At 35.2% G+C, this 24,277-nt stretch overlaps 1 protein-coding gene across 3 annotated transcripts in view; it reads left to right on the top strand.

The window, feature by feature from the left end:
- LOC139694373 (probable phosphorylase b kinase regulatory subunit beta) overlaps positions 1-20,303 on the top strand; it is a 65,250-nt gene extending 44,947 nt beyond the window's left edge. For all 3 annotated transcript variants that reach the window (XM_071592878.1, XM_071592879.1, XM_071592880.1), the window contains 12 exons: positions 341-448; positions 1,947-2,072; positions 3,730-3,917; positions 4,375-4,490; positions 5,090-5,235; positions 10,043-10,175; positions 12,114-12,256; positions 14,354-14,556; positions 15,273-15,419; positions 17,328-17,568; positions 18,067-18,174; positions 18,785-20,303. In XM_071592878.1, the coding sequence (XP_071448979.1) occupies positions 341-448; positions 1,947-2,072; positions 3,730-3,917; positions 4,375-4,490; positions 5,090-5,235; positions 10,043-10,175; positions 12,114-12,256; positions 14,354-14,556; positions 15,273-15,419; positions 17,328-17,568; positions 18,067-18,174; positions 18,785-18,961 (1,836 nt within the window). In that variant the 3' untranslated portion in view covers positions 18,962-20,303. The remainder of the gene's footprint in view (positions 1-340; positions 449-1,946; positions 2,073-3,729; positions 3,918-4,374; positions 4,491-5,089; positions 5,236-10,042; positions 10,176-12,113; positions 12,257-14,353; positions 14,557-15,272; positions 15,420-17,327; positions 17,569-18,066; positions 18,175-18,784) is intronic.
- The last annotated feature ends 3,974 nt before the right edge of the window (positions 20,304-24,277 follow it).

The following is a 24,277-nucleotide window of genomic DNA, read 5'->3' on the forward strand; positions in this document are numbered from 1 at the left end:
TGTATTTAAATTTCTGGAGAGGAGAGATTACATTTTTAAATAGTTGCTTGGGGAATACTGATGTGAAATTGGAACTTAAGCCTGTAAAACATTGCTTAAATTTTTTACTGCCTGACCAACTCTGTTCTTTACCCATTTAGTTAAAATTTTTCATGCATATTTATTTTTACTAGACAAAAAATTTGATAATATTATTGAATTCAGTTATTTAACTTACATTATTCCCTTAAATATTATTTGAATTATTTTTTAAAATAAGACATCATGATGTGATATTGCAAATTAGATTCTAATAAGCTCTGAATATTGCAGATGTAATGACCATTTTTTCTTTTTAAAGGGAAGTACAGCTACAGATTTAGTGGTTCAAATAGTTTTGATGGCCGAATCAATGAGACTTCAAGCTGTAATGGCCACATATGGAATACAAACTCAAACTCCACATCAGGTAAGCTGGATGATACAGTTATACTTCTAACCTGCAAGAATTTGTACTGTGGTATTTGTGGTCAAGCCGTATGAAAAAAATGGAATTATGAATTGATAATAATTCTAAACAAAGAAAAAACAAATTGCTGAAATTAGTTTTGTTCTGTTGTGGTGGATTTCAAAGTATACTATGTACAGAGCATCCATGTGGATGAATTCATCTCTCTGATTGCATAGGGTATCCTGATGATCAAATGAATTGTGGGATTTGATTAATTAGAACAGCATGATGTTCAATAATTATTTTTCATAATGTATAATGCCCTGAATATTGTCTAATTTAACTTTTCTTGCTTTCTCATTCCAAGAAAATTGAAAGCATCATGAGAAAATTCAGTTAATTATTACACCTCTTACTAACTACATCCACAATAATATTGAATACACCAAGGAGTTTTTATATTTATATAATTGAATGCAAATCCTATTTCTCTTGTCTGTTAAGATGCTGAAAATAATGTAGATATTAAGAGAATTATCTTTAGTTTACTCCCTTTCCATATTTTTAGTTCGCACATTAGCAAAAAATTTATATTTTGAGCATATTGTATTGTTTTAGAGCCTAATTTTAAAGCCAGAAATAAAAAACATATTTGTGCATTACTAGAATTATGTTTAAACTGAGATGTTGGAACTGATTATTTTATCTTAATTATAACCATATGAAACCTTTGTTGTGAATGTGAAAGTTCTAACCATTTACCACATTAGGAGTCTTTTATTCATTAAGTTGTTTCCCATAATTATTGTATGAATTCTGCTGGTTAAGGTAGTTGTTGGATGGACACAGCCTGTACAATGGCACAAGAACACATTTCCTTGCCCCTCTCAACAAAACAACGTGACAATCTGATACTGAAACAAGCCCCATTCCTTCCTCCCTTCAGTCCATCCAGCATATGTGGGTGATTCGAAAAGTAAGGTCTCCTATGTTTTTTTCGTGTAAAATCAAATTTATTCTCAACTTTGTGTACATCATTGGAAAGGTTGAGCATTTAGCTATTTTTCTATATAGTTGCCTTGACGATCAATCACTTTTTGTATCCTTGTAAGCAGCTTTTTAATACCGGCGTCATACAAGGATAAACAAAATAAGCTTGATTAAATACATAATTATTATTATTGGTAGTCTACCATTTACATTTTGGTTGGACACAAACTGGTCATTGCTAAATTTCATTGATTTAACCGACAATCGCATACCACACTACAGTCAACTGTTCTTCAACTCTGAATACTTGGCCACTCCCTTCATTCCATCCGACATGCCTATCCGTTTCCCCACCTTACCTTGCCTGCCCAATGTTCTCTCTATCAGTCTTCAACATACCATTGGCAAGCAGAAGTCTCTGCGTCCATCTTTCTTCCCACTCCAGGATTTGAACATAATTGGACGTGATACCTAAAGGTATCTTTATTTCAAAATAATGAATGTTCTTTATATTTGGCCTTTATAGATTGAGCCTGTGCAAGTATGGTCATCTACAGAATTAGTGCGAGTTTATCAGAGGCTTGGAGTTAACAAGAAATTAGGACTGACTGGAAGGCCACCCAGGCCTGTTGGTGCTCTTGGAACAAGCAAGGTAATCAGGTCTAAGTACAGCTGTTCATCTCAAAATCAATCTGGTAAATTACAGAGCCTGTTCCTTAAAAAATAGCATTAAATATTAATTCAGGCTCCATGTTCCTTTGAATACATATGTGTACTCGCTGTAATGACTGAATCTCACCATGATCGTCGTTTGTGTACCAGCTTTTCATTTTGAAAATGTATGAAAAAGTTTGAGTACACCTTATGCATGGTAGCAAATGTGCAATTTATTATCATAGAATTTTTTATTGGGTAATGTGAGATTTTTAGCATAAAATTTTAATCATTTAACTTTTGGATTCTGATAACATTTTATTTGCCCAAAGATCCTGGTGCAAAGCAGGTGGGTGGTGCATGTATTGATATAAGGCGTATTGTTAATCATAAAGGAATTGTTATGTGTAGTCATATTGTTTGTTAATGGAAAAAAAATGTTCTTAAGAACAGACTCTAGTTGGAGGTAAAACCAAGGAAATTCTTCGTGTAGTCTGTTGCAAATAACATTTTCAGGATTTTTTCTCATGAATTAATTGAAATAAGCCTACACAGAAATTATAAGTGATTACCTTCAATCTTCCTAGAAGCTTCTACTTCAACTCTTACATCTAATTGTTGAAACTCTTAGATTAGAAGTATTTCCATCAAGAGTTCCAAATTTACGTCTACTTTTAAAAGATAAGGCTAGGCAAAAATTGTACTTTCCACGATTAGTAACATGGAGGAAAAGTGACTTGCACCTGTTTACAATTAATCTGACGAAGACTGCTGGTGGACTGAAAGAGATGTGTGTGAGACTTTTTAATAAACTTCCTAAGTTGGTAAGTGATGCTAGCAGTATCACATCTCTCAAATACAACTGGACAAATATTCCTTCAGAGAAAATTTTGTTCCTCTACGTATTAATATCTTAATGTTACTATATTGCCGTGACCATTGTATATTTTGTACATGTTATGTGTGTTTAAATACATTTTAATTTTTTTTAATTAACTTATTCTTTGTGTAAATGTTGATTTGGGAATAATAAATATTGTTGTTATTACTATTAACTGGTCCCATTAGTTGCCAACCTGTAGTTTTAGAAACAATAATTCTTTCACAAAAAAAGCTATTGTACCTCTGAGTGAATATATTTAAGAAAAGTGGTTTTCATGTCAGTGAAATCATGCAACATGTTTATTGCACATTATTTCTCTGTCTGGGTTTTTAGCAATCATGTGACTGTACCATTGGGTGAAATCCAGGAATCCTAAAACTCAGAGAAAAATGATTTAATGATTGCTTTCAGAGTTTCGTTATGACCACATCTTAAACCCCATCCATGGCTAATGTTGTTTAATTGTGTGATTTCAAATGATATCATGCGGTGAATCAGAATGCCATTAAAAATCCCAATTCACCCAGATACTAAATGCAGCTATAAGAATTCTTAAGCACAATTTTCTTCTAATTGTGATTTGAGACTCAGGTTTTTTGGATCAGATTTGAAGGTGAAATAACAGTAAGGATGTCACAGAGGAAAATTATCCTACATAGTTATATTTTTACAATCCTTTCTTAAATTGAAAGAGGTATAAAAATAATTAGTCTGTTATGGGTTTACTTGTCAAAATAATGACTAATTATAATTATCATTAATAATTTTGCAGGTCTACCGTGTTTGTGGAATGACAGTCCTGTGCTACCCACTTATATTTGAAGTATCAGAATTTTATTTGTATCGAGACATGGCTCTCCTCATTGATGATATTAAAACTGAGCTGCAGTTTGTGGGAAAATTTTGGAGGCTATCAGGACGCCCGACTGTTTGTTTACTCATTAGGGAGGAGCATATGAGGTGAGCCTGTGCTATTTCCAAAGCAGTCAATGGAGGTGAGGTTTGATCATCATCTAACAACAATAGTCAACCCAAAGTTTGCTTTTTCAGAGACTTAAAATCAAGGAAAAATGTTCGACCAAGTAATTATTGTGAGCATCGTGAAATTTCTGTGATCTATGATAAATTGTTGTCAAGCTCACATTTTCAGTGAAATTGTTAGTCTAATGAGAAAGTTGCAGTCTTGCAGCACTTAGTTTGTATTACATGTTACTTTGTGTAATCATTCAGAATTTGAAAATTAAGCCAGTGAAAATCTGTATGTGGCTAAGGTCAGAAAATTCTTCCGTTACAGTGATACTTTAAGTGGTCCATATGATTACTTGAACCCTTCCTCAAAACCTAATAGGCGTAGCCGTATTTCTCAGTAATTGTCTTAGATTTCTGTTGATCTGATAATGATATTGTTCATCAACAGGGATCCACAATTTAAAGAAATGCTCGACCTTTTGGCAATGCTCAAGAAAGGACACTGTGATGGTCTCAAAGTGCGTATCGGAAGACTGCAGAATCTCATTTCATCGTCCTGTATTGGTAAATGTGATTCAATCTTTTATTTTAGTAATTTTTCAAGTTGGTCACTAAATATATTATTCTTAATCCAGTTTGTTTACTGTTTATGAAATGGACATGTGCATATGTGAGCAGAGTTTATAGTGCTGGGTATATATGAATAGTTGTTGCGAAATTTCAAGGTGTAAAATTGTGCAGTCAATAATGGGAGGAAAAAATGGTGATAATAAAGTGAAAATAAGGAGGGAAAAATTGAGAAACTGTAAATGTGTTTTTCAGGGGTACCAGACTGTTGTCTTTTGCTATATTTTTGTTATTCTTGTTCCTGAGGATTATTTGCCTTTATCATAAGTTGAGCCAGTGCTGAAGTTCCCGACAGAAGTTCCTGAAGAAATTACTATCTAATGAATCCCATGAAATGTATTCATTTGTTAGTTGCATTTGCATTGGTTTGAAAATCTCCATGCTCCATCAGTGCTAATGTTAGATCCAAGATAGAATTTGCATGGCAATTTACTGCTTTTACCCACCTTGTTCAAAGAGGGTAAATTAAATTATAAGTAATATTTTTGTGATCTAGTCTTCAAGTCTTATTTTTAACCAGTAAAGTTTCTTCACAGAGCATCTGGATTTCATGAACACTGTTGATACCTCTGAGATGTCGTTCCGTCAATTCAAGCAGCTAGAACACGAGTATATTGGCTACCAAAGTCTAACAGATGTCCCCAGAGCCTTGCAGTTTGCTGAGCCATTTGTAATTCTCTCTGTAAGTATGATTGCCTTAGTGTCATGAAATTATGATAGCTTCCACTTCCTTTAATGTATTTCCATTCCAGTGTTCTTTTATCATTTTCAAAAGTAATGTACAGGTAGATAATTTTGGTATTGTGACTACATAACATGGTTCCACCTCAATTTGTGTGTGTGGTGGTTTAAGGCATTATGCATTCTCAAACCAACTGGATTCCCTGTGTTTCCAGTAAATAATCTGGGATCCTTGAAATGTTAGTTACTTTGGGAGCATGATTGATACAAGATGTTTGGAAAATATCACCTTTTAGAGGCATCTATTTTTCTGCAGGTCATAAATCTCTCTTTTTTATGATCGTCATGAACTTAATAAACTTAGGAAACTCAATTTCAAAAATATTTTTGTCGACAATAGTAACATTTAGGTATCTATTTTGGTGAGGTATTTCTATAAAATATAAAAATTATTATTAAAGCAAAATTAAAAACAATTATTAAATACATTGCCCCAATTAGATGTATGTATGTAAATTAATGACCATGTATAGAAGGTGTAATGTAGTCCTGATGTGTTTTTGAACTTCATTCAATATTATTTTATTCAAGGTGAGTCAGTGCAATGCAAAGGTGTGAATTGTATTAAAAAGTCTTCTCCATTTTAATTTCAGTTACAAATGTAAATATGCAATTCTTATAATTGAAATGGCCCTTTGACCTTTTTATGGACTCTGGGTACCATGGAGGCAGTTTTAGTTTTTAAGTTAATTTGTAAAGTATTAGTTTTCAGAAAAAAAAGTATGGAAACATTCAGAAATGTATTGAGTGATATATTTTATTTCATGGTTAATCATAAAATATTTCTCAATGGTTCATGGTAATATATTCACGGTGGTACTCATCCTATTTTTGTTTTTATTATTATTACAGTGAACCATTACGTAGTATGTACGAGATTTATCTTTCATTTAGAGGTGCAGCCATTTATAGGCTGAGCCAATTATGGTACTCAGGGCAAGCTGTATCACCCTCAAATTTTTCATTTAGGTATCACACATTTGAATGCATTCTGCAGTTTATCAGTGAAATAGAAATCAATTATGTTTTCAGTTTTCACTGTATTGCTCAGCAGTTCTTTTGGTAGGTAAGTGCTCTGCATAGTTCAAAAAATTGTATTTTTACCCTATTTATTTTTTACAAGAATTAATTGCTTTTTGTTCATTTAAGTAGGGGAGTACAATAATAAATAGAGTTAGTAGTTTTCCCCTGGGCTCACCATTATTCACTCCAAATGGTATATGGAAGGCACAAACTCTGTCACTTTATGTTGTTGCTTCCAAATAAAAGTCTCAGATCAACACCTAGATATTTGTTTCAAATTTTTTTCATCTTAATATTCTGTAGTGCATCAACATCTTGGTATATGTAGAAGAGGGTTTATAAGTCATTGTATTTGAAATTTAGTATTAATGGTTTCGAAGATTCTATTTGAATGATTCTTAAGCTATTTTTATAGTATGTAGATCCCTATTGCAAAAGTTGTATTAAGGTAAGCTATGATGCTTAATTATCTGGTATGATCTAAAATCTGCTGACACGATATTATGAATTGCTTAAAGGGAAGTGTAATTGATCATTTGCATTCCAAGGTGATTGCTGGTCAATAGCAGAAGGCAGCATGCTACTGAATGTGGTGATAATGATAGGGTGCCATTGGAATGATGAATGGAATTCACAGAAAAAATATAGGTTAATGGATGAGAAACATAACTGTAAATGCTGACCTTGATTATTTGGATGTTATTGACTCAGAAGAAAGTTATGAAATACGAGGGTCATCCGGAAAGTAGTACCCGTTCGTGAAATAAAGACACAAAAGTAAATATTAACAAACATAAAAAATTTTATTTGAAAGAGGATACTTTAAACTACTTCTCAACATAATCTCCAAGCAAATTAAGGCATTTGTCATAACGTGTGACAAGTTTCTGTATTCCTGCTGCATAGTCCTTCGCCGCCAGCTCATTGAGATACGCGAGGGACCCATCTTGCACAAATTTTTGCATAATGCAGATGGTGTTTAACAATTTCATGAACAATTGTTCGAGAAACATTGGGAAAATGCTCACAGATGTCATCAATTGTGACGCGCCGATCGTTCCTCACGAATTCGTCAACTGAGCTCACCAGTTGGTCTGTAATGACAGACGGTCTCCCCGAACGCTCATCGTCGTGTGTGTTCCCCCTCCCCATGTTGAAGTTGCGACACCACCGCCGAACAGACGACTCGTCCATTACATTGTCTCCATACACCTCCTTTAATTGGCGATGAATATCACATGGGCGAACGTTTCTTGCATTGAGGAATTTAATCACTGCCCTCACTTCACAACTGGCGGCGTTCTCAATTTTTTTAAACATTGTAAACAATCACAGAAACAACACAGGCAATGCTAGCGTCACGCAACTTGGCTCAGAGAAGGCAGACAAGCCACTGAAGCTATCTGACCTCGTCCAGCGGCTACTCGCGTCGTCAGCACTTCATGCGGCACGAACGGGTACTACTTTCCGGATGACCCTCGTATAACTGAAAATGGGCATTAGGTTATATTCAATCTCTTTTATAAGTTTAAGTGTTTCTGCAATCCTCAGATATTGAGAAGAAGTGGAATATAGTGCATTCTAAGGTGCTTTCCATGAGTAATTCAATGAAATTTTCTTTAAAAGTAAAACTTTAGTGGGTAAGATGATCTTGAAGCAAGGTCTCTTGGAGTAATTAGCAATGAGATGATATATATTCCATGCATCCCTTTATTGAGAGGAACATTGTGGGTGCCATTATAAATATTACTAGCAAGAAGTTGTGAGGGTTGACCATGAAAAGAATATTACCTAATTTTTTGTATCATGGATTGATAGCAAAATGGGAGAACCTTATATAGTCTTGTCCTCTGAAAGGCGAATGAAATCATAAATAAGACTTAGTTTGTATGCAGTCTTGCCATAAGCAACAGTGATGTCAGAGGATACTGAAACTATTACGTGAGCCTAATCGAGAGGCACATGAAATTACTATAAAGCCTAGGATAACATTTGATATTACTGCTTATGTGGCATATTTGGTGTGACTTTTTTAGCAGTAACAGAATTAATGCAACAATTTCAGAGTGTAAAAATCATTTGCCTTGACTGGGATTAGATCCCTCAATGTCCAGTCAAGTGCTTTAGCTAGTTAAGCTATCGAGGCATCCTCTTAAACTCTGAAATTTTGGGGGCTCTAAAGGAACAAGATGTTGAGATGAAATACCATACATACGATGTCACAGGCATTCGTAGTCGTGCGCGACGCGCCACTGTCCACGAGGTTAAAGCCAACTTTTAAAAACTTTGGCTGTTTATACCTCGACAAATTCCAAAGAAACTGCGGAAGATGCCACAACAGTAACTTTTAACGGAGTCATCCGATAATGTGAATTTCAATGCAACACTTTCAGAGTGTAAAAATCATTTGCCTTGACTGGGATTCGAACCCAGATCCCTCAATATCCGGTCAAGTGCTTTAGCCAGTAATTTTTTCATCTGAGCCGAAAGGTTATGAGAATTGTTTGAATCCACAATCAACTAGAGGGAATACTGTGGGAAGACTTGCATGTTTGATGGAAAAAAATGGGTTAGAGTACTCCTAAAATAAGGATAAATGTCTGAGTAGGATCTTTGTTTGTTGAAGTAAACTCATCTTGGAATACAATACAACGTTAATGTAAATCATTTTCCTCCAATTCTTCAGTCTGTGGATGAGTTGTAAAATTGAAAATAGCTGGGTATACAGGAAAACAGCCCTTGGAACAGCATAACAAAGAGTATAAATGTAAATCAATAATGAAGTACTGGTGAATACATATAACATAGTGGTGTTATACATAAAGTAAATATGTATATATTTCCATTTAAGTATATGTTTTATTTCAAAGTCCCAATTTTGCAAATAGCAAAAACACCCCCAGGCAAACTTGCCAACCATATTTTAAAGAATTGAAAATTATGTTCCACTTTGGCTAAAAGTGGATTCATTCTGCAAAATCTTACAAACATTGTAGTATTGAATATACTAAAAATGGTTTACTCTGACGACTTTCAGTCTTATATGAGCTATGGAATTATTTTCTGGGGAACATTAATTGGCTTCCATAGAGTTTTATAATGCGAAAAAGATGTGTTAGTATTATAGAAAAAATAGCTTGCAAATCTTGTTTCATGTGGTGATCAAAATTTTCAACTATCTGCCTCCTGGCATAGTATCTGCTCATTCTAGGGATGCATTTAAGAAATATCTCAAGCATTTTCCGATAGATAAATGCTATTAGTATGGAAGTTTCTGGACTCTTCGGAACATTGAAACAGCTGATTGTTTGTTCTCTGACTTGTCCTATAATTTACTTTGTAAAGCCCTGGGACCAATAAATATTATTACTGTTGCTTTAGAAAGACATTGTAACAGTGGCACTAAATATCTAGTTGTGTTGTAAAAGTTTGATATCCACATGAGGTTAAATTTAAAGTTTTACAATGTGATACGATTTCAATTCATTAGAAGCTCTGTACATAAAATATTATCAAAGTAACATAGTCCAAATCAACTTCTCCAAAGCTATCTTAGGCTCTGGCCACCAAGCTGTCATCACCTGGCTTCGGGTTGATTTGGCTGCAATAAAATAATATTTGTCCTTCCAAATTTATTTCCCTGATTCTAATGTCATACATTATATCCTGTATATTAAGTAACACTATAAAAGATTAACATCTATTTCTCCATTTTGAAAAGGTAGAGTTTCAACTCTAAACCAACATGGGAAATTCTGGAAAATCTTCGGTCAACTGAAGGACTGCATGCCCGCAGTCAGTTGCTTGGAGTACTTTTGAAGAGAGAAGGCCCTCTTTATGAATTTGCTGGTACCACTGGTAAGCATTTGTCAAAATTACGAGGCCCTCATTTCTCATTTTGGTGCAAGCACTGAAATCAGAGATTATGCCATCATCCTAAATTAATGTGCATAATTGTTCCCACATTCTTTCCAATTTTTGTTGTGCCTTTCTCCCGTCTGTTATTTCATCATTGTTTGGACTATAATGGGTATAATAATTACAGCTCAGGTCAATATTTTGTTATTATCCATAAATTGTAATTCTGATTGTTTTTAGTGAAATCATTTAGTGCTAGAAGCCTGCATAGATGCTCCATTTTTGTTGTGTGGATGATTTGAGGACTATAATTATTTAGAACTTACCAGGAGTGTTTCATAAAAACTGGTGACTGATATTAGCAGATTGTAATAATTTATTTTACTGCAAAATTTTTTTACAGATCACTGTAAAATTTCTGCCAAGTGTTTCTGATTACACTTTTACATAGCAAGATGATATTCTTGTTTCCATAGATAGCGTAGATGGTCTATAACCATGGAAGAGTTTTATTTATTTATGAAGAGTATCAGGAAGTTGTTCAGCTTCTCATGGAAGATGATACTCAACAGCCATTAGCAGGCTCCAAGAACAACAGGAGATGCCAGAAACATAGCTGTAATGTAGTCGTTCACTAATGTGCATTAAAATGCAACAAATCCAGTGTAAAAATCATTTGCCTCATGCTGGTCAAAGCAAATGATTTTTGCACTTTGAAATTGTTGTATAGTAATCAGTAGATGTTAATGAAAGTTTATAGGATTAATGAAAAAAATAAAAAGATTTACATTCTAAAAATTATGCTCATAAGGCTGTACCATTCAGGGGCAACGAAGAGGTGGGAGAGTTTAGAGAGATACAGATTAAATGCATCACGCATGTCCAAGCTAAGGGAGCATTGCCCAACCCCACCTGGATTAGTGACAAAATAAAGAAATAAAAACACTTAGTTCTATCAATATTCTTCCTCTGAGGCCTGTTATCTTGAAAGTGTATTTCACTCACTCATGGTTCATGATGAATAACTTCCATGTAAGTGACCCACTAAGAGTTCAAAATAATGACATTAAAACTCATCAAAGACTTTATTTTGAGCATTTTGACAGCATTATTTTGAGAAAAGTATTCTACCTAGAACAATGAGGCCTTAGCTCCCTTCAAAGTACTCCCCCAGGGGCCTCAAACACTCAACCCATCTCTTCCCCTTTTCAAACCAATGAGCAAAGTCCTCTTTTGAAATTGTCACATTCTCTCTTATTTCGTCAACGTCAAGAATTTAGTGCTGTAATTGCTGGGGACCAGCTCTAAGCCACAAACAATGTCCCAGGTTTTCTAAAAATGGTCATAACTGGGGTCTACAGCAATGACCCTGAATCAAAAGCCCAGTCTTCCTGACACTTGGTGGATAAGATAAAGGAGAATATGGTGATGCAGCCGATGATCATTTCGAAAAAGGACTTTGCTTGTTTTGAAAAGTGGAAGAGATACTGGGGTCAGTTTGCAAGGTTCCATTAGGAGTACTTTGAAGAGGACTGATGCCACATTGTTCTAGGCGGACTATTTTTCTCAAAATATTGCATGGCTGAGTCCTATCCGGACAGACCTCGTATGAAGTAATGTTTAAGGTATTCAATTTTCTGGTTTGGATAATTATTCCAAGGTTGCATATCTAAGGTTGCCTTCACCTTTGTTAGCGATGCTTCGCAGCAAGCAAAGGTGAAGTGGAACTTTGATACAGCACCTCTCTGTATGGGTCTATATGTTTACACATCATCCATTTCAACCTGTCTAAAACTCCTCATAACCAAATCTGCCCTAAGGTACTAAATATGTGTTATGTGGGTGACTGCTTTTGATTCCTGCTTGCTACAGCTTATTGAATTGTACCCCACTGTGTAAACATCATATTTTTCACTCAGAGATCAAATTATTTTTCAGTTCAAGAGCAGCTTTCATTACTCTACCATCAAGCTGGAGTATTACGGCATTGGGCAGCTGTCAGGCATTGTTCCAGTCTTCAAAATTTCACTGTAGATAGTATCAGTCCATTCATCACAACAGTATTAGTAAATGGAAAGCAGGTAATTGTCTTTACTCATTGTCTGTATTACGGAAGTATGTAAATAATGTTCAGTTTTTTCAAACCAGAATTAAATCACTTTCATCGCCTAATAGCATGCATTGAGTTCATCTGATAATTCTATGTGGATAATCTCAAAATTGAGGTGTTGAATTCTTGTAGAAATAGAAAGTGTTTATTTTCAGTAATGAATGTATCATTTTCAAGCTTGGATATTCCTTTATTTTTCTACAGAAATCTCTTCTAGAATCGCTATTTTGGTCTTTCGTTGCATTTTTGTAGACCCTGGGGCAGTTTTTTTATACCCATGCATACCAGATCACCTTCATGTTGTTGAGGAATGAGAATGGAATGATTTTGATGAATCATTGTTACCATGTGACACAAGCAGATTGAGAAATGAACATTTTATGGAACTGCAAGGCTTAAGTAAGAAAGGCAAACGTTCTGAGACACCAAAACTCCAATGCTCCAAAGTGTTTCGCACTAAACTTTTGGTGGATGCTTTGACTTTCACACGATAGAGAAAGCTCCAGCAGGTTTAGGGGGCAGGAGTCAAATTCTGGATGTTTTATGAAGGTATCAATGATAAGCAATACTATTTAATGGTGTTAAATAATTTACGCTGAAGAAGAAACATCAATGCAATCATACAATGCATCAATGCAAACATCAATGGACAGTTTTACCCTTGAGACAGATATGTCTCTCCGAAAGGAAATTGACTGCATAAATCAGGGATTTAATGTAGATATTTAAAATTAATATTAAAGAAAAATATTTAAATTTAGTTCAAGTGACTCATTTTGTATATGGCTGAGCTAAAGTTAGTAAACAAACTGTCATGGACTAGGCTTTAGTGTAACTGGCAGAAAATGCAGAAGAAAAAACTAATTAGATATTGTTGACATTATAAAAACATCAGTTATTTTGGGGAAATGGAGGTGAAGACTAATTCAGTGGAGTAAAAATTAAATTAATATTAGTGCATATACCAAAACACAGGAAATGAAATCAAAGCACTGGAGTTATAAATAGTAGATAGTAGAAATAAACAATATGTAATTTAAATAAATGATAGGTATAGAATAACAATATGTAATAGAAATTACTTAATAAAATTTCTTCAAGCAATGTAAAGAGTGACTACCATTGAAAAGTAGCGGCAAACAATTTTAAGGCAGGGTTTTTCTTCCCAGGTGGCAATTTTGCAACACAGAAATTTTACATTATTTAGCTTAAAATATTGTATTTCTTAGCACCCATGCAATAAGTAATTCTATATAGACATGAAAAGTGAGTTACTACTCATGATCTATGATGATTCATTATGCAAATTTACCAATACTTATGCCTAATACATCTAGTTTCTTCTTTTCATGATCAAGTTCTTTATTCTGCTCACTTACTGGACAATTTTACTCTCTATCTTTATTCAGAGTGAGGTTTTCAGGCAAAATGTTTGAATTTCATGTCAATTAATTTTGTTTTTAAATTTTATTATTTTCTGTACATTTTTTCCTGTTTATGTACATATTTTTTTAAAGAATTGCTTTTCGTTAGAACGATTCAAGTATTGGGCTTTTAGCCTCTGAACTTGAATCTGACCATCAACCACTCACTATCTCTGAGAATGGCTCTCATCATGTAGCCTCACTTCTTTATAGTAAATGACCATTGAACATAAAAAATAAGTCCTCTGTGACTGCTTTTAAAATTGAACTTAAGAAGTTATCACTTGTCAAGTGTTATTAAAGTATAGATGAATACTTAGTTTACAATTTGTAATTGGAATATATTTTTTTGTATGATATTGTGTTCTGTGTAGTAATACTGTGTGTACTATTGAATTCTTCTCCTTGCCCTACTGACCATGTTCTATGTCATGTCATTGACCAACAGAACAATTAAGCTATTATTAGTCTTTAGTTGGAATATGTTGTTACTATATTTTTATGAACTTATTTATACTTATTATAACACTGTTTAATTTGTATTATAAAAGTCAAAGTAGATGTTAAAGAAGTCAACTATTTTAACTTCATGATAAAATCTTGACTGATGGAGCCTTCAGTATGTGATCATATTTTCTTTCCAGATAACTGTAGGAGTTATTGGACATGAGGAAACAGTTTTTGATAAGCCAATGACTCCCAAAGAAATTCAGTCTGTAATGTACAACACAATTGCTCCATATGATACCATACAGGCTGTCCTTCAACAAGAAGTTGTATTGTATTGTGGGAGACTGATTGGAACTTCACCTAGACTGTTCTCCGGGATTTTAAAAATTCGTGTTGGGTAAGTTTTATTTAACTCAAGGCGAGAAGCTAACTGAGAACCTCATGCGCGGGTATATGTATGGGTCAACAAAAATGAAATGCATTAAAATTTTGCGTAAAATTCCGTGGTTCTTGGTGCCTATTTTATCTGTTGAGTTCAAGGTTATCATAATAACATTTTTAGAAACTTTTATTTCATCATTTGGATGTGCATATTTCATTCATAGTTATGTCTTTTGTAGCTTCCTGGGTAATGCATGAATCTAGATGGTAGTGAAATCCTCTGCACAAAATTGCCAAAATGGCCTTAGGTGTTTGAAAGGTTGTTTGAAGTTACAAAAACATATTATTTGGATTTGATTCAATTCTAAGTTATTTCATAATTGTCAATTTTGAAGTTGGCAGTACAATTGGAAGAAATGGATTGATTAGTGATTCAGTATGGAAAGTATCATGGGAAATAAGAAGTTTAATCTTTTAATAGTGTGACTGAATATTTACATATAACCATAAAATATATCAATATTCATTCTATTTTCATTGGAGCCATTTGAAGGACCCCCTTGAACATTTATTAGATAATATATTAAATTACTGCAACTCTTGTGCTGTCTTCTTCTATAGAAAACTGTTTTTTGTTGTTGAACTTGATATTTATTTGTTCTTAAATAGTGTCTTAATTTTATATTGCTGTACATTATAGAACTGTAATTGAAAGTTACTTTTGTTTTGCAGCTGGGTTCTTGAAGCCATGAAAGTATATCTGAAAATAAGTGCTCCTGCAAAAGGAGAATGCAAGCCCTTGGAGCACCACAGTCCAAGTGAAGTTCGTCTGCTACTGCACAAAATACTGTCGGTTCGGGAGTGGGCACAGCAGGAAAAGTAAGACATAAACACCATATTACCATTATGTATATCCACCCTGCCCTGTGACCTGCTGACTTCTGATGCGTTGGAATTATTATCTCTTCAAATTATATTGTAAACAAATATTTTTATTATTTTAAAAATTTTATTTTCAAAATCCCCTAAATTAGTAGGTTATCTGAACCGAGTCATTAACTAATAAACATTGTCGTGGAGTTTTAAGGTGATGATGGACTTATTGAGCATGTCAGATAATGAGGCATCAGTATTGAGTGATATGAAAAAAAATATTTACTAAACTTATGAATCGTTGGAAATTTCATGATGTAATTGATTTTTATATTAGATTATATTACCCAGGATATATAGGTGCATAATTTATCCATGCACGTAATGCCAGTCTGCATTTTGTGATATCTAGCCCATAAGAGGGAATTGAATGGCATTTTAACATCTGGAATGCTCCAATTCAGGGCAAGTAAAATGAAAACCTTAAAATTGTGCAAAAATGCTACATACCACACCGCTGTCCTATTAGTTGGCAGCAGTGTTACTCATGGTTCACACTATTATTAGTTGTTAGGGGTGGCGACTAACAGCTAAGGTACTTTTCCCCATTAGGGATAGGTGACTGAAACCATACCATTGTAATAATGATATGCCTCAAGCAAACCACTTTGCCTTTCTGCAGGTAATTTTTCTTTCTCCTGATCCAGGGAACAGCACCAACTGAAGAGCTAGGAAGCCCATTCATTTTTTTCCAGGACCTTCAACTCTGATTTTTGTAGGGAAAAGTGGTTCGTCAATTACAAAGTACAGGTGAAAAAGACCACTTAATGTATGACATCTCTGATGCAAATTGAAGACTTATGGTGACTCTGGGGGGACACATTACTCAAGAGTTCCATGGAGAACTCTGAAATGTTAATGGGTTTCTAATAGTAGTGTCTCAGTATGCCTCAAGATATAATAATCAGTTTATTTTTATTTTAAATCATTATCGGTTAAAAATGAAAAACTCGTTTTGACCATTACTTCGGTAATGAAACTACAGTGGAGTACTTTTCACGCATCTTTTGCTATAATTGGTCCAAGAGGTTAGCATAGTATTGTCCAGTAATTGTTTGACGAGTGGCAATCGGCAGAATCCCTTTCGCATCCCAAAAAACTGAAGTCATCACCTTTTTACGGCTGACCGTATTGCCTCTGCTTTCTTTGGTGGTGGTGAATCAACATATTTCCACTGCTTTTTCTATGGGGTATAGTAGTGGACTCTTCATCTTGTTGGCAGCTCTTAAAACAGGTCAAAGATTGTTAGGAAATTTCCATGCTGATACAATTGTGATCCAGCGTCAAGAGTCATGGCACCCATCTAGCAGATAATTTTATCATTTATGATTCCACTCTTAAAATGTGATACGTCAATTCAGATGACATCCCTGCAGCTTCAGCAATTTCTCCTCTTTTTGTCGACGATTCTCCATGACCGTTTTATGCACTTTAACAATAATTTATAGGGTAGTGGCACATTTTGGCCGACCCCTACACAATTCATCATCTGTGCTCTCCCAATCAAACTTAAAACTCATTTCTTCACTTGGTAACAGCTGAATATGAAGGAAATATTTAATGATTTCTGGAATCTCAATTTTTTCCATCTTCACAAATCACTATACCAGAACAACAACAGAGAGGCTTCCATGCCATTTATCTCTTCCGAGAGCACTGAAGCATGATATGTTTACTTATCAAGGATTACATATTACTATGTTGGAAACTCGTTGCTAGTGCTGACATCTGGTGGCGATTCCGAAAACCTTTCTACTTACCTGTGTATTTGGAAAACTGTGGCTTCACTGCTTTTTCATTAAATTCAATTACTTCATTGCATTCTACTTCATCATGTCTAACATTAATTTTCAGATTGACCCCACTGCAGCTGCGTCGTTTGGAAGGATGTCTTTGCCGTGTGCCCACTGGATTCTACCGCAGAGTATGGGATGTAGTCGGTCGGACTGGGGAAGGACTGAGGGTTTGTGGGAGACTTCTGCCACGGTCCCCAACACTGTCCAATGTCACTAGATCAGAGATCAACTTTGCTCTATTGGTTGAGCAAATGTTAAATTCAATCCACCGACCTGAATATCGACAGATTGTTGTTGAAGTAAGTATGAGGGAATTGATATAAACAAATAACACAGTGTAAAATTCCTGGAGATAACATAAAACTCATTAATGCCATTTTTTTTCAAAATAATGAAAAATTTTTGAGAATTGTTAGAGCCATAATTTTCCATTTTATCTCTGTAATTTTGAGCTGAAATTTTCTTTTGATTGTAAGGCATATAGAAGTAAGCTCTTAATATAATGATCAAAGCTAAAAGAAGCTATAGTGAAGTTAAGAAGGTAAGGTAATTGGTTATTGTGGCCTGTTAAACACTCTAGCTTCTCATAAGAAGGCATTAGTATACCATAGCCTACCATGCATGTTGCAATAGAATGATATGATGGTGAAAAGAGGTGGAAATAGATCTGTTTTGAAATTATTTATTATCTCAATATTGCTGCATATCTCCCTTGTTTTCACCAGTGATTAATTGAGTAGTCTTAATGTTATATTTCATTATTTCAAAAATTCATGGAGTAAAATTTCATTTTTCAGCTTTTATGTATAGTTTCTACTATACTTCTAAGGAACCCAGAGCTTACCTTTCGCAGCACTCTTGATGTAGATCAGCTAGTCTCAGAGGCCAACGCTATGTTTCAAAAAGTAAGTATTTGAAAATTGTACATGTGTATGAGCTTTATAAACATATATTCAAAATCTAAAATATATGTTCATGTATGTGTACTTACATGAAATTACAAATGCAGCCTTTTAAATGTGCCTTCAAAAAAATAAATCTCCTAATTACTTAAAGGAGTTGATGAGAAAAGTTGTATAGATGTCATAGAAATTTGTTAAATGCATTACACCCATGAAAATAAATGGGAAGTTTTCTCAGTTGTAATGCAGCATGTTGTAGAAGGGAGGGATAGAGGTTGGCAGGCTAAAGGGGGAGAAAGGAAAATTTAAGAAAATGCTTTGAACAGAATTGATATTTTGCGAGTACATTTATGTATAAATAGTAAGAACAAATTGGCCATAAGTGAAATATTCCATGCAATACTCAACCAACAATAAGAGAGGGAAAGGGTCAAATGAAGGAGTGTTGGGATATGCAGGAGGAATCAAGGATTTTGAGGTAACAATAAGCATGAAGCATTAAACAACGGAAAATGAATCAAAAGTCAAACTTACCACCCATTTGAAATAATATTTTATTTTACCTTCCAATTAAGTTAAGATAATTCAATCTATTCTTTTTTTTTAATTGCAGGACAATGGTGTCGAAAAAGTTGATGACATGACATCATTCTTCTCAGCACCCTACACAACTACAACAGGATACCTTGCGCGTGCAGTTGTAAATAATATTTTGCAGGGTAAAGGAGAGTTAGCAGCATCTAGTGATGGTGAAACTTCATTGGATGGAGAATTTTGTCGCTTATCTTAAATAAGGTTTTCCTGTGAATGGTATATTGTGAAAGATATTGTTAGATTCTTACTTAGGTTCTTTTATGAGGAAATTTCTGGAAAATAATTAGGAGTGCTGGCATTTACGTACGGTGGCCATAGTCTCAGGAGTGTTGAGAAACCTACTGGTATCTTGTTCATAAAAATATGCATCTTTAAAAAAATCATAAATTATCACTTTATTCTTAACACATATTATTTATACTTATAAATTTTTTTTTTGAGTCTGATAATTATTTTTCTATGAAAATGTAATTGCTGCTGGCACATAATGAATCTTATTTGCCAGCTGTGTTATCCAGGTGGGTAATGAATCCACATGCTAGCTCAAAATGTTATGGGTTTGGGTCCCCCCTTGTGTGTGTGGATCATATGAAATTTGATTATGAGCCATGGCTGAGGGATCTTGTTGAGATCCGAGTGGCACTGAGAGTCACCACAGGTTGTCAAAGAGAGGGAGGAAATATCATATTTATTCATTTAGTCCGTTTAAATGTATTTTAACTAAGCATTATATTGATATGTTGGTCCTTTATAAAAATCTTCATTTGGTGCCAAAATACTCGAAAATGTGTACAGATATAGTATTGTACATAGATAGAAATTGTACATAGATAGAAACCTGAAGTGGGCTATTTTTCATTCAAAGAACCACAATGTTTCACAGTACTTTTTCAATGAATGCTTATGGTTTAGCTCTATAAATCCTTTGGAGCTCCTTTATAGTAGAAAATTGAATTGAGAATTATTGTGCACAGTAGATAAAAACTCAAATGGAAAAATTAAATAAATTTAAAAACGGTATAGATGGATTAGTTTTCTTGTCTCAGATCTGGTTACAATAGGAGCTTCATGAATAGCGGAATGCCGCTGCGTTGAAAATTTCTCATTGACATCTATTTACAATTTTTTTACTCAAAAAACAATTATTAAACACCTTAAAACCACAGACTATAGAATTGAATAATATAGTATTTTTTGAGGATAATGGCAGCTATATGTCTTCAATAATTTCAAGCAATTCTCAGGACAAGTTTATTGCACATATATTTAGGAATGGTAAAAAAATATTGGCCATAAATGGAGTATTCCATACAAAATTCCACAAAAAAAAACAAGTTAGTTTGTTTTCAAGTGTTTGTGATTTATTTAGAAATTGTTAAATATGTGTGAATTTTATTTTTATCTTTCATGAGGTTGATGATTGAATACTTTTTGAATTTGCAAAAAAATGGAAAATGTTTGGGATCATGTGAAATTTTGGTTTGTGCAAAATAAATGTGAAACGTTGATGAGACTTAAATTAAAGCGCTTTCTTTTTCCTCGCCACCTCTTTAGTGGACCCAACAAATAGTGTTGATTCTGAATTATTGTAGCAATTTTGGCCTAATTGTGACCACTGGACAATATCTTACAAAAGGAGAGTGAAGAGAGGACATGTGCGACGTTAAATTTCAATGCTTAGTTAATTATATTATTGGCAATTTATGACCCTTGCGTCTAAATATTTTGTTATTTTTTTATTATAAATATTAAATATTTTTTCATGAAGTTTTCTCGGGTCTTCCACTGGGTCAGGGGTTCCATGTTGGCCGATGTTTCGATGCCCGACTCGTGCATCGTCCTCAGGGATAATGATTGCCATTAGCTAATCATTATGAGTGCCATCAGCTACCCTACCTACAACCTAGCGAAGCACCTCATTAGCATTCTGTCGCCACATGTAGGCTACGGCGAGCATCATCTGAGAAACTCTGCAGATTTTGTGAAAATCCTGGATGAAATCCATCTAGAAGAAGGGAATATCCTGGTTAGTTTAGACGTGGTATCCCTTTTCACATGGGAAGGGATTTCCCTGACTGACATTTTACGCCTTCAGGATGCCAAGTTCGACGCTGGCATGGTGATGTTATTCCGCCACGTCTTGACGTCCACGTACTTCCTGTATGATGGGCAATACTTCGAGCAAGATTAAGTGGCAATGGGATCTCCACTCTCCCCTGCCATAGCAAACTTCTTCATGGAAGACTTTGAAGAAAAGGCACTAAAATCAGCCCCGCTCCGCCCGAAACATTTTTTCCGCTATGTAGACTTTGTGATTTGGCCACTTGGGAAGGATGCACTTAATGAATTCCTGGTGCACATGAATCACCAGCACCCCAATATATCCTTCACTATGGAATTGGAACTTGACGGCAAACTTTCTTTCCTCGATATCCTGGTTCAACGTAAGAGTAATGGCGCACTCGGGCATGGGGTGTATCAGAAGCCGATGCACAATGGGCTGTAGCTCAATGGAAACAGCCACCACCACCCAGCCCAAAGGCGAGCAGTGTTGAACACACACTTCCAACGAGCCAGGGTCATCGCCGACAAAAATAGTTTGGCGCAGGAGATTAACCACCTCAAAACCACCTTCCTCCAGAATGGGAATAGTGGACGCAAAATCTCCTTGGCCCCAAAAAAGGCCTGCTTGCCGTACATCGCCTTGATCTCTGGGAAAATATCCAGGATACTGGCGAGGCATAAAATCAAGGCAATCCGCAAACCACTGGGAAAAAAGTAGTAATTTGCTTGTCAGAGCCAATGACCCAATCGACCTAAAGACCTCGGGCATATACCAAGTCCCGTGTGCCTGAGGAGATGTCTACATTGGAGAGACGTGGCGGACCATTGAGACCAGGTTAAAGGAACACAAAAGACACTTATGACTAGGGCAGTTGGAGAAATCAGCCATCGATGAACACAGTATTGGAATGGATCACTCAATTAATTTCAACAGGACCAAGCTACTTACCCGTGCCGGTGGTTACTGGGACCGCATAATCAAGGAATCAATATAAATTAGAATGGCTGGATGGAATTTCAATAGGGATTCCGGCTATTCCCTCAGTAACACATGGAAACCTGTGCTGATGGAGGTAAGAAGACAAAGATACAGACCACAACGACCCGGCGACCAATCAGGAAGCTCCTCGGACCAATCAGAAGTCACCTGACCCGAGGCGCATATATATAAGACGGCCAAAATCATCAACCCCTAGTGGCAATCATCTACCCCGAGGACAATGCACAAGTCGGGCATCGAAACGTCGGCCAAAATGGAACCCCTGACCCAGTGGAAGACCCGAGAAAACGTCATGAAGCAAGTACGCCGGGAAAACACCAGATCTTACTTCATTAAATATTTTGTTTAATAATCAGACTGTTGCTACAATTCACACTTGTAAATGCTAAAAAATTGCTGAATTGATCATTCGTAGTACCGACTTATAAATTCCAAAAAGCCATTTACTTGAAGCATAGTGTTACAGTTTGATGTGGACAAGTTAGAGCCAGGGTGTGACTGAGAGAAATACACCAATGATTCAATTGCTCCATAAATATCTCCCATGTGAATGCATAATGGGATCACTTTGTTGATTTTCTAACTTCACCTCTATATGACATCTTCATCATTTACTTCTTGTGTTTAAGGGTCTTTTCTTCATCAAGTCGAGGCAATTTACTGTGCCACAACTTTTGGAATATCAGAAGCCAAGAGTCCTTAAAGTTATTTCAACATCTATTTGAATTAAATTGTTAATCCTTTCTTTAAAGCATTTATATCCACATGTGCTTAGAGTTGTAAGTACATAATCCTATACTGAACTTTGATTTAATATTTTTTTAAGTATCATGTTAATTGTACATATTTATCCTTTCCTCTTGACCTTATACGAGGGTCATCCGGAAAGTAGTACCCGTTCGTGAAATAAAGACACAAAAGTAAATATTAACAAACATAAAAAATTTTATTTGAAAGAGGATACTTTAAACTACTTCTCAACATAATCTCCAAGCAAATTAAGGCATTTGTCATAACGTGTGACAAGTTTCTGTATTCCTGCTGCATAGTCCTTCGCCGCCAGCTCATTGAGATACGCGAGGGACCCATCTTGCACAAATTTTTGCATAATGCAGATGGTGTTTAACAATTTCATGAACAATTGTTCGAGAAACATTGGGAAAATGCTCACAGATGTCATCAATTGTGACGCGCCGATCGTTCCTCACGAATTCGTCAACTGAGCTCACCAGTTGGTCTGTAATGACAGACGGTCTCCCCGAACGCTCATCGTCGTGTGTGTTCCCCCTCCCCATGTTGAAGTTGCGACACCACCGCCGAACAGACGACTCGTCCATTACATTGTCTCCATACACCTCCTTTAATTGGCGATGAATATCACATGGGCGAACGTTTCTTGCATTGAGGAATTTAATCACTGCCCTCACTTCACAACTGGCGGCGTTCTCAATTTTTTTAAACATTGTAAACAATCACAGAAACAACACAGGCAATGCTAGCGTCACGCAACTTGGCTCAGAGAAGGCAGACAAGCCACTGAAGCTATCTGACCTCGTCCAGCGGCTACTCGCGTCGTCAGCACTTCATGCGGCACGAACGGGTACTACTTTCCGGATGACCCTCGTATATTGATCAATTATGCTTCAAGTTTCTGTTATTGTCTCAGTGTCTAACCACAGGCCACTATGTTGGAGACTACACGTACATAGTCTGGCCAATAAAATCAATTTTTTATCATTCTTCATTATTTTCAAAATCCTTTAATTCCTCATTTTTTTAACATAACTATTTTTCTCACTTTTTGGGTTTTTATTTAGCATGCCGCTTTTGACATTGCACAAGTCGTGAAGCCATTACTCTGAGATAAAGTTGAAGTTCCTGATTACTTTGAACTCCTTAGTGCAGACTTCCTGACATCATAGCCCCAGTGATATAATTTGTGTTTTTTTGATTTGTAAGTTATCAAATATGAATGGTAGGAGCTATCAAATGATTTAAAAAGCAATATAGCTCACAGATAAGTATTTAAATGTCATGGATAATTCAATTCACTCCTGGTAATGGATGCCAAGTATTGGTTTAACAGTTGTTGGATCATAAGTATGAATGGTAACTCATATATATATATATATAAAAAATGGAACTTTTAAAAAGGAAAGGCTACAGGTTTTTATTCAAGGAAAAGTGTTGCGTACTATTTTCATACATGACATGACTTTCTGAACTTTTTTGTTTGAATTGGAGAATTTATACATTTGAAACGCAAGCCACTGAATTCATATTAGACAAAAGAAGACCCCATATTTTAGGATGATGGCTTTATTATTAGGATTTATGTACCAAGACATGCAAATGAATAACTACATCAAATTTCCTATGATTGTAATAATGCAACTACATTTCTGTTGAGAAGTTTTTAAGAGGAAATATTGCACAAATATAGACTGT

Source organism: Hetaerina americana, unplaced genomic scaffold (genome assembly GCF_022747635.1).
Source record: "Hetaerina americana unplaced genomic scaffold, ioHetAmer1.1.p SCAF_5, whole genome shotgun sequence".
Lineage (NCBI taxonomy): Eukaryota > Metazoa > Arthropoda > Insecta > Odonata > Calopterygidae > Hetaerina > Hetaerina americana.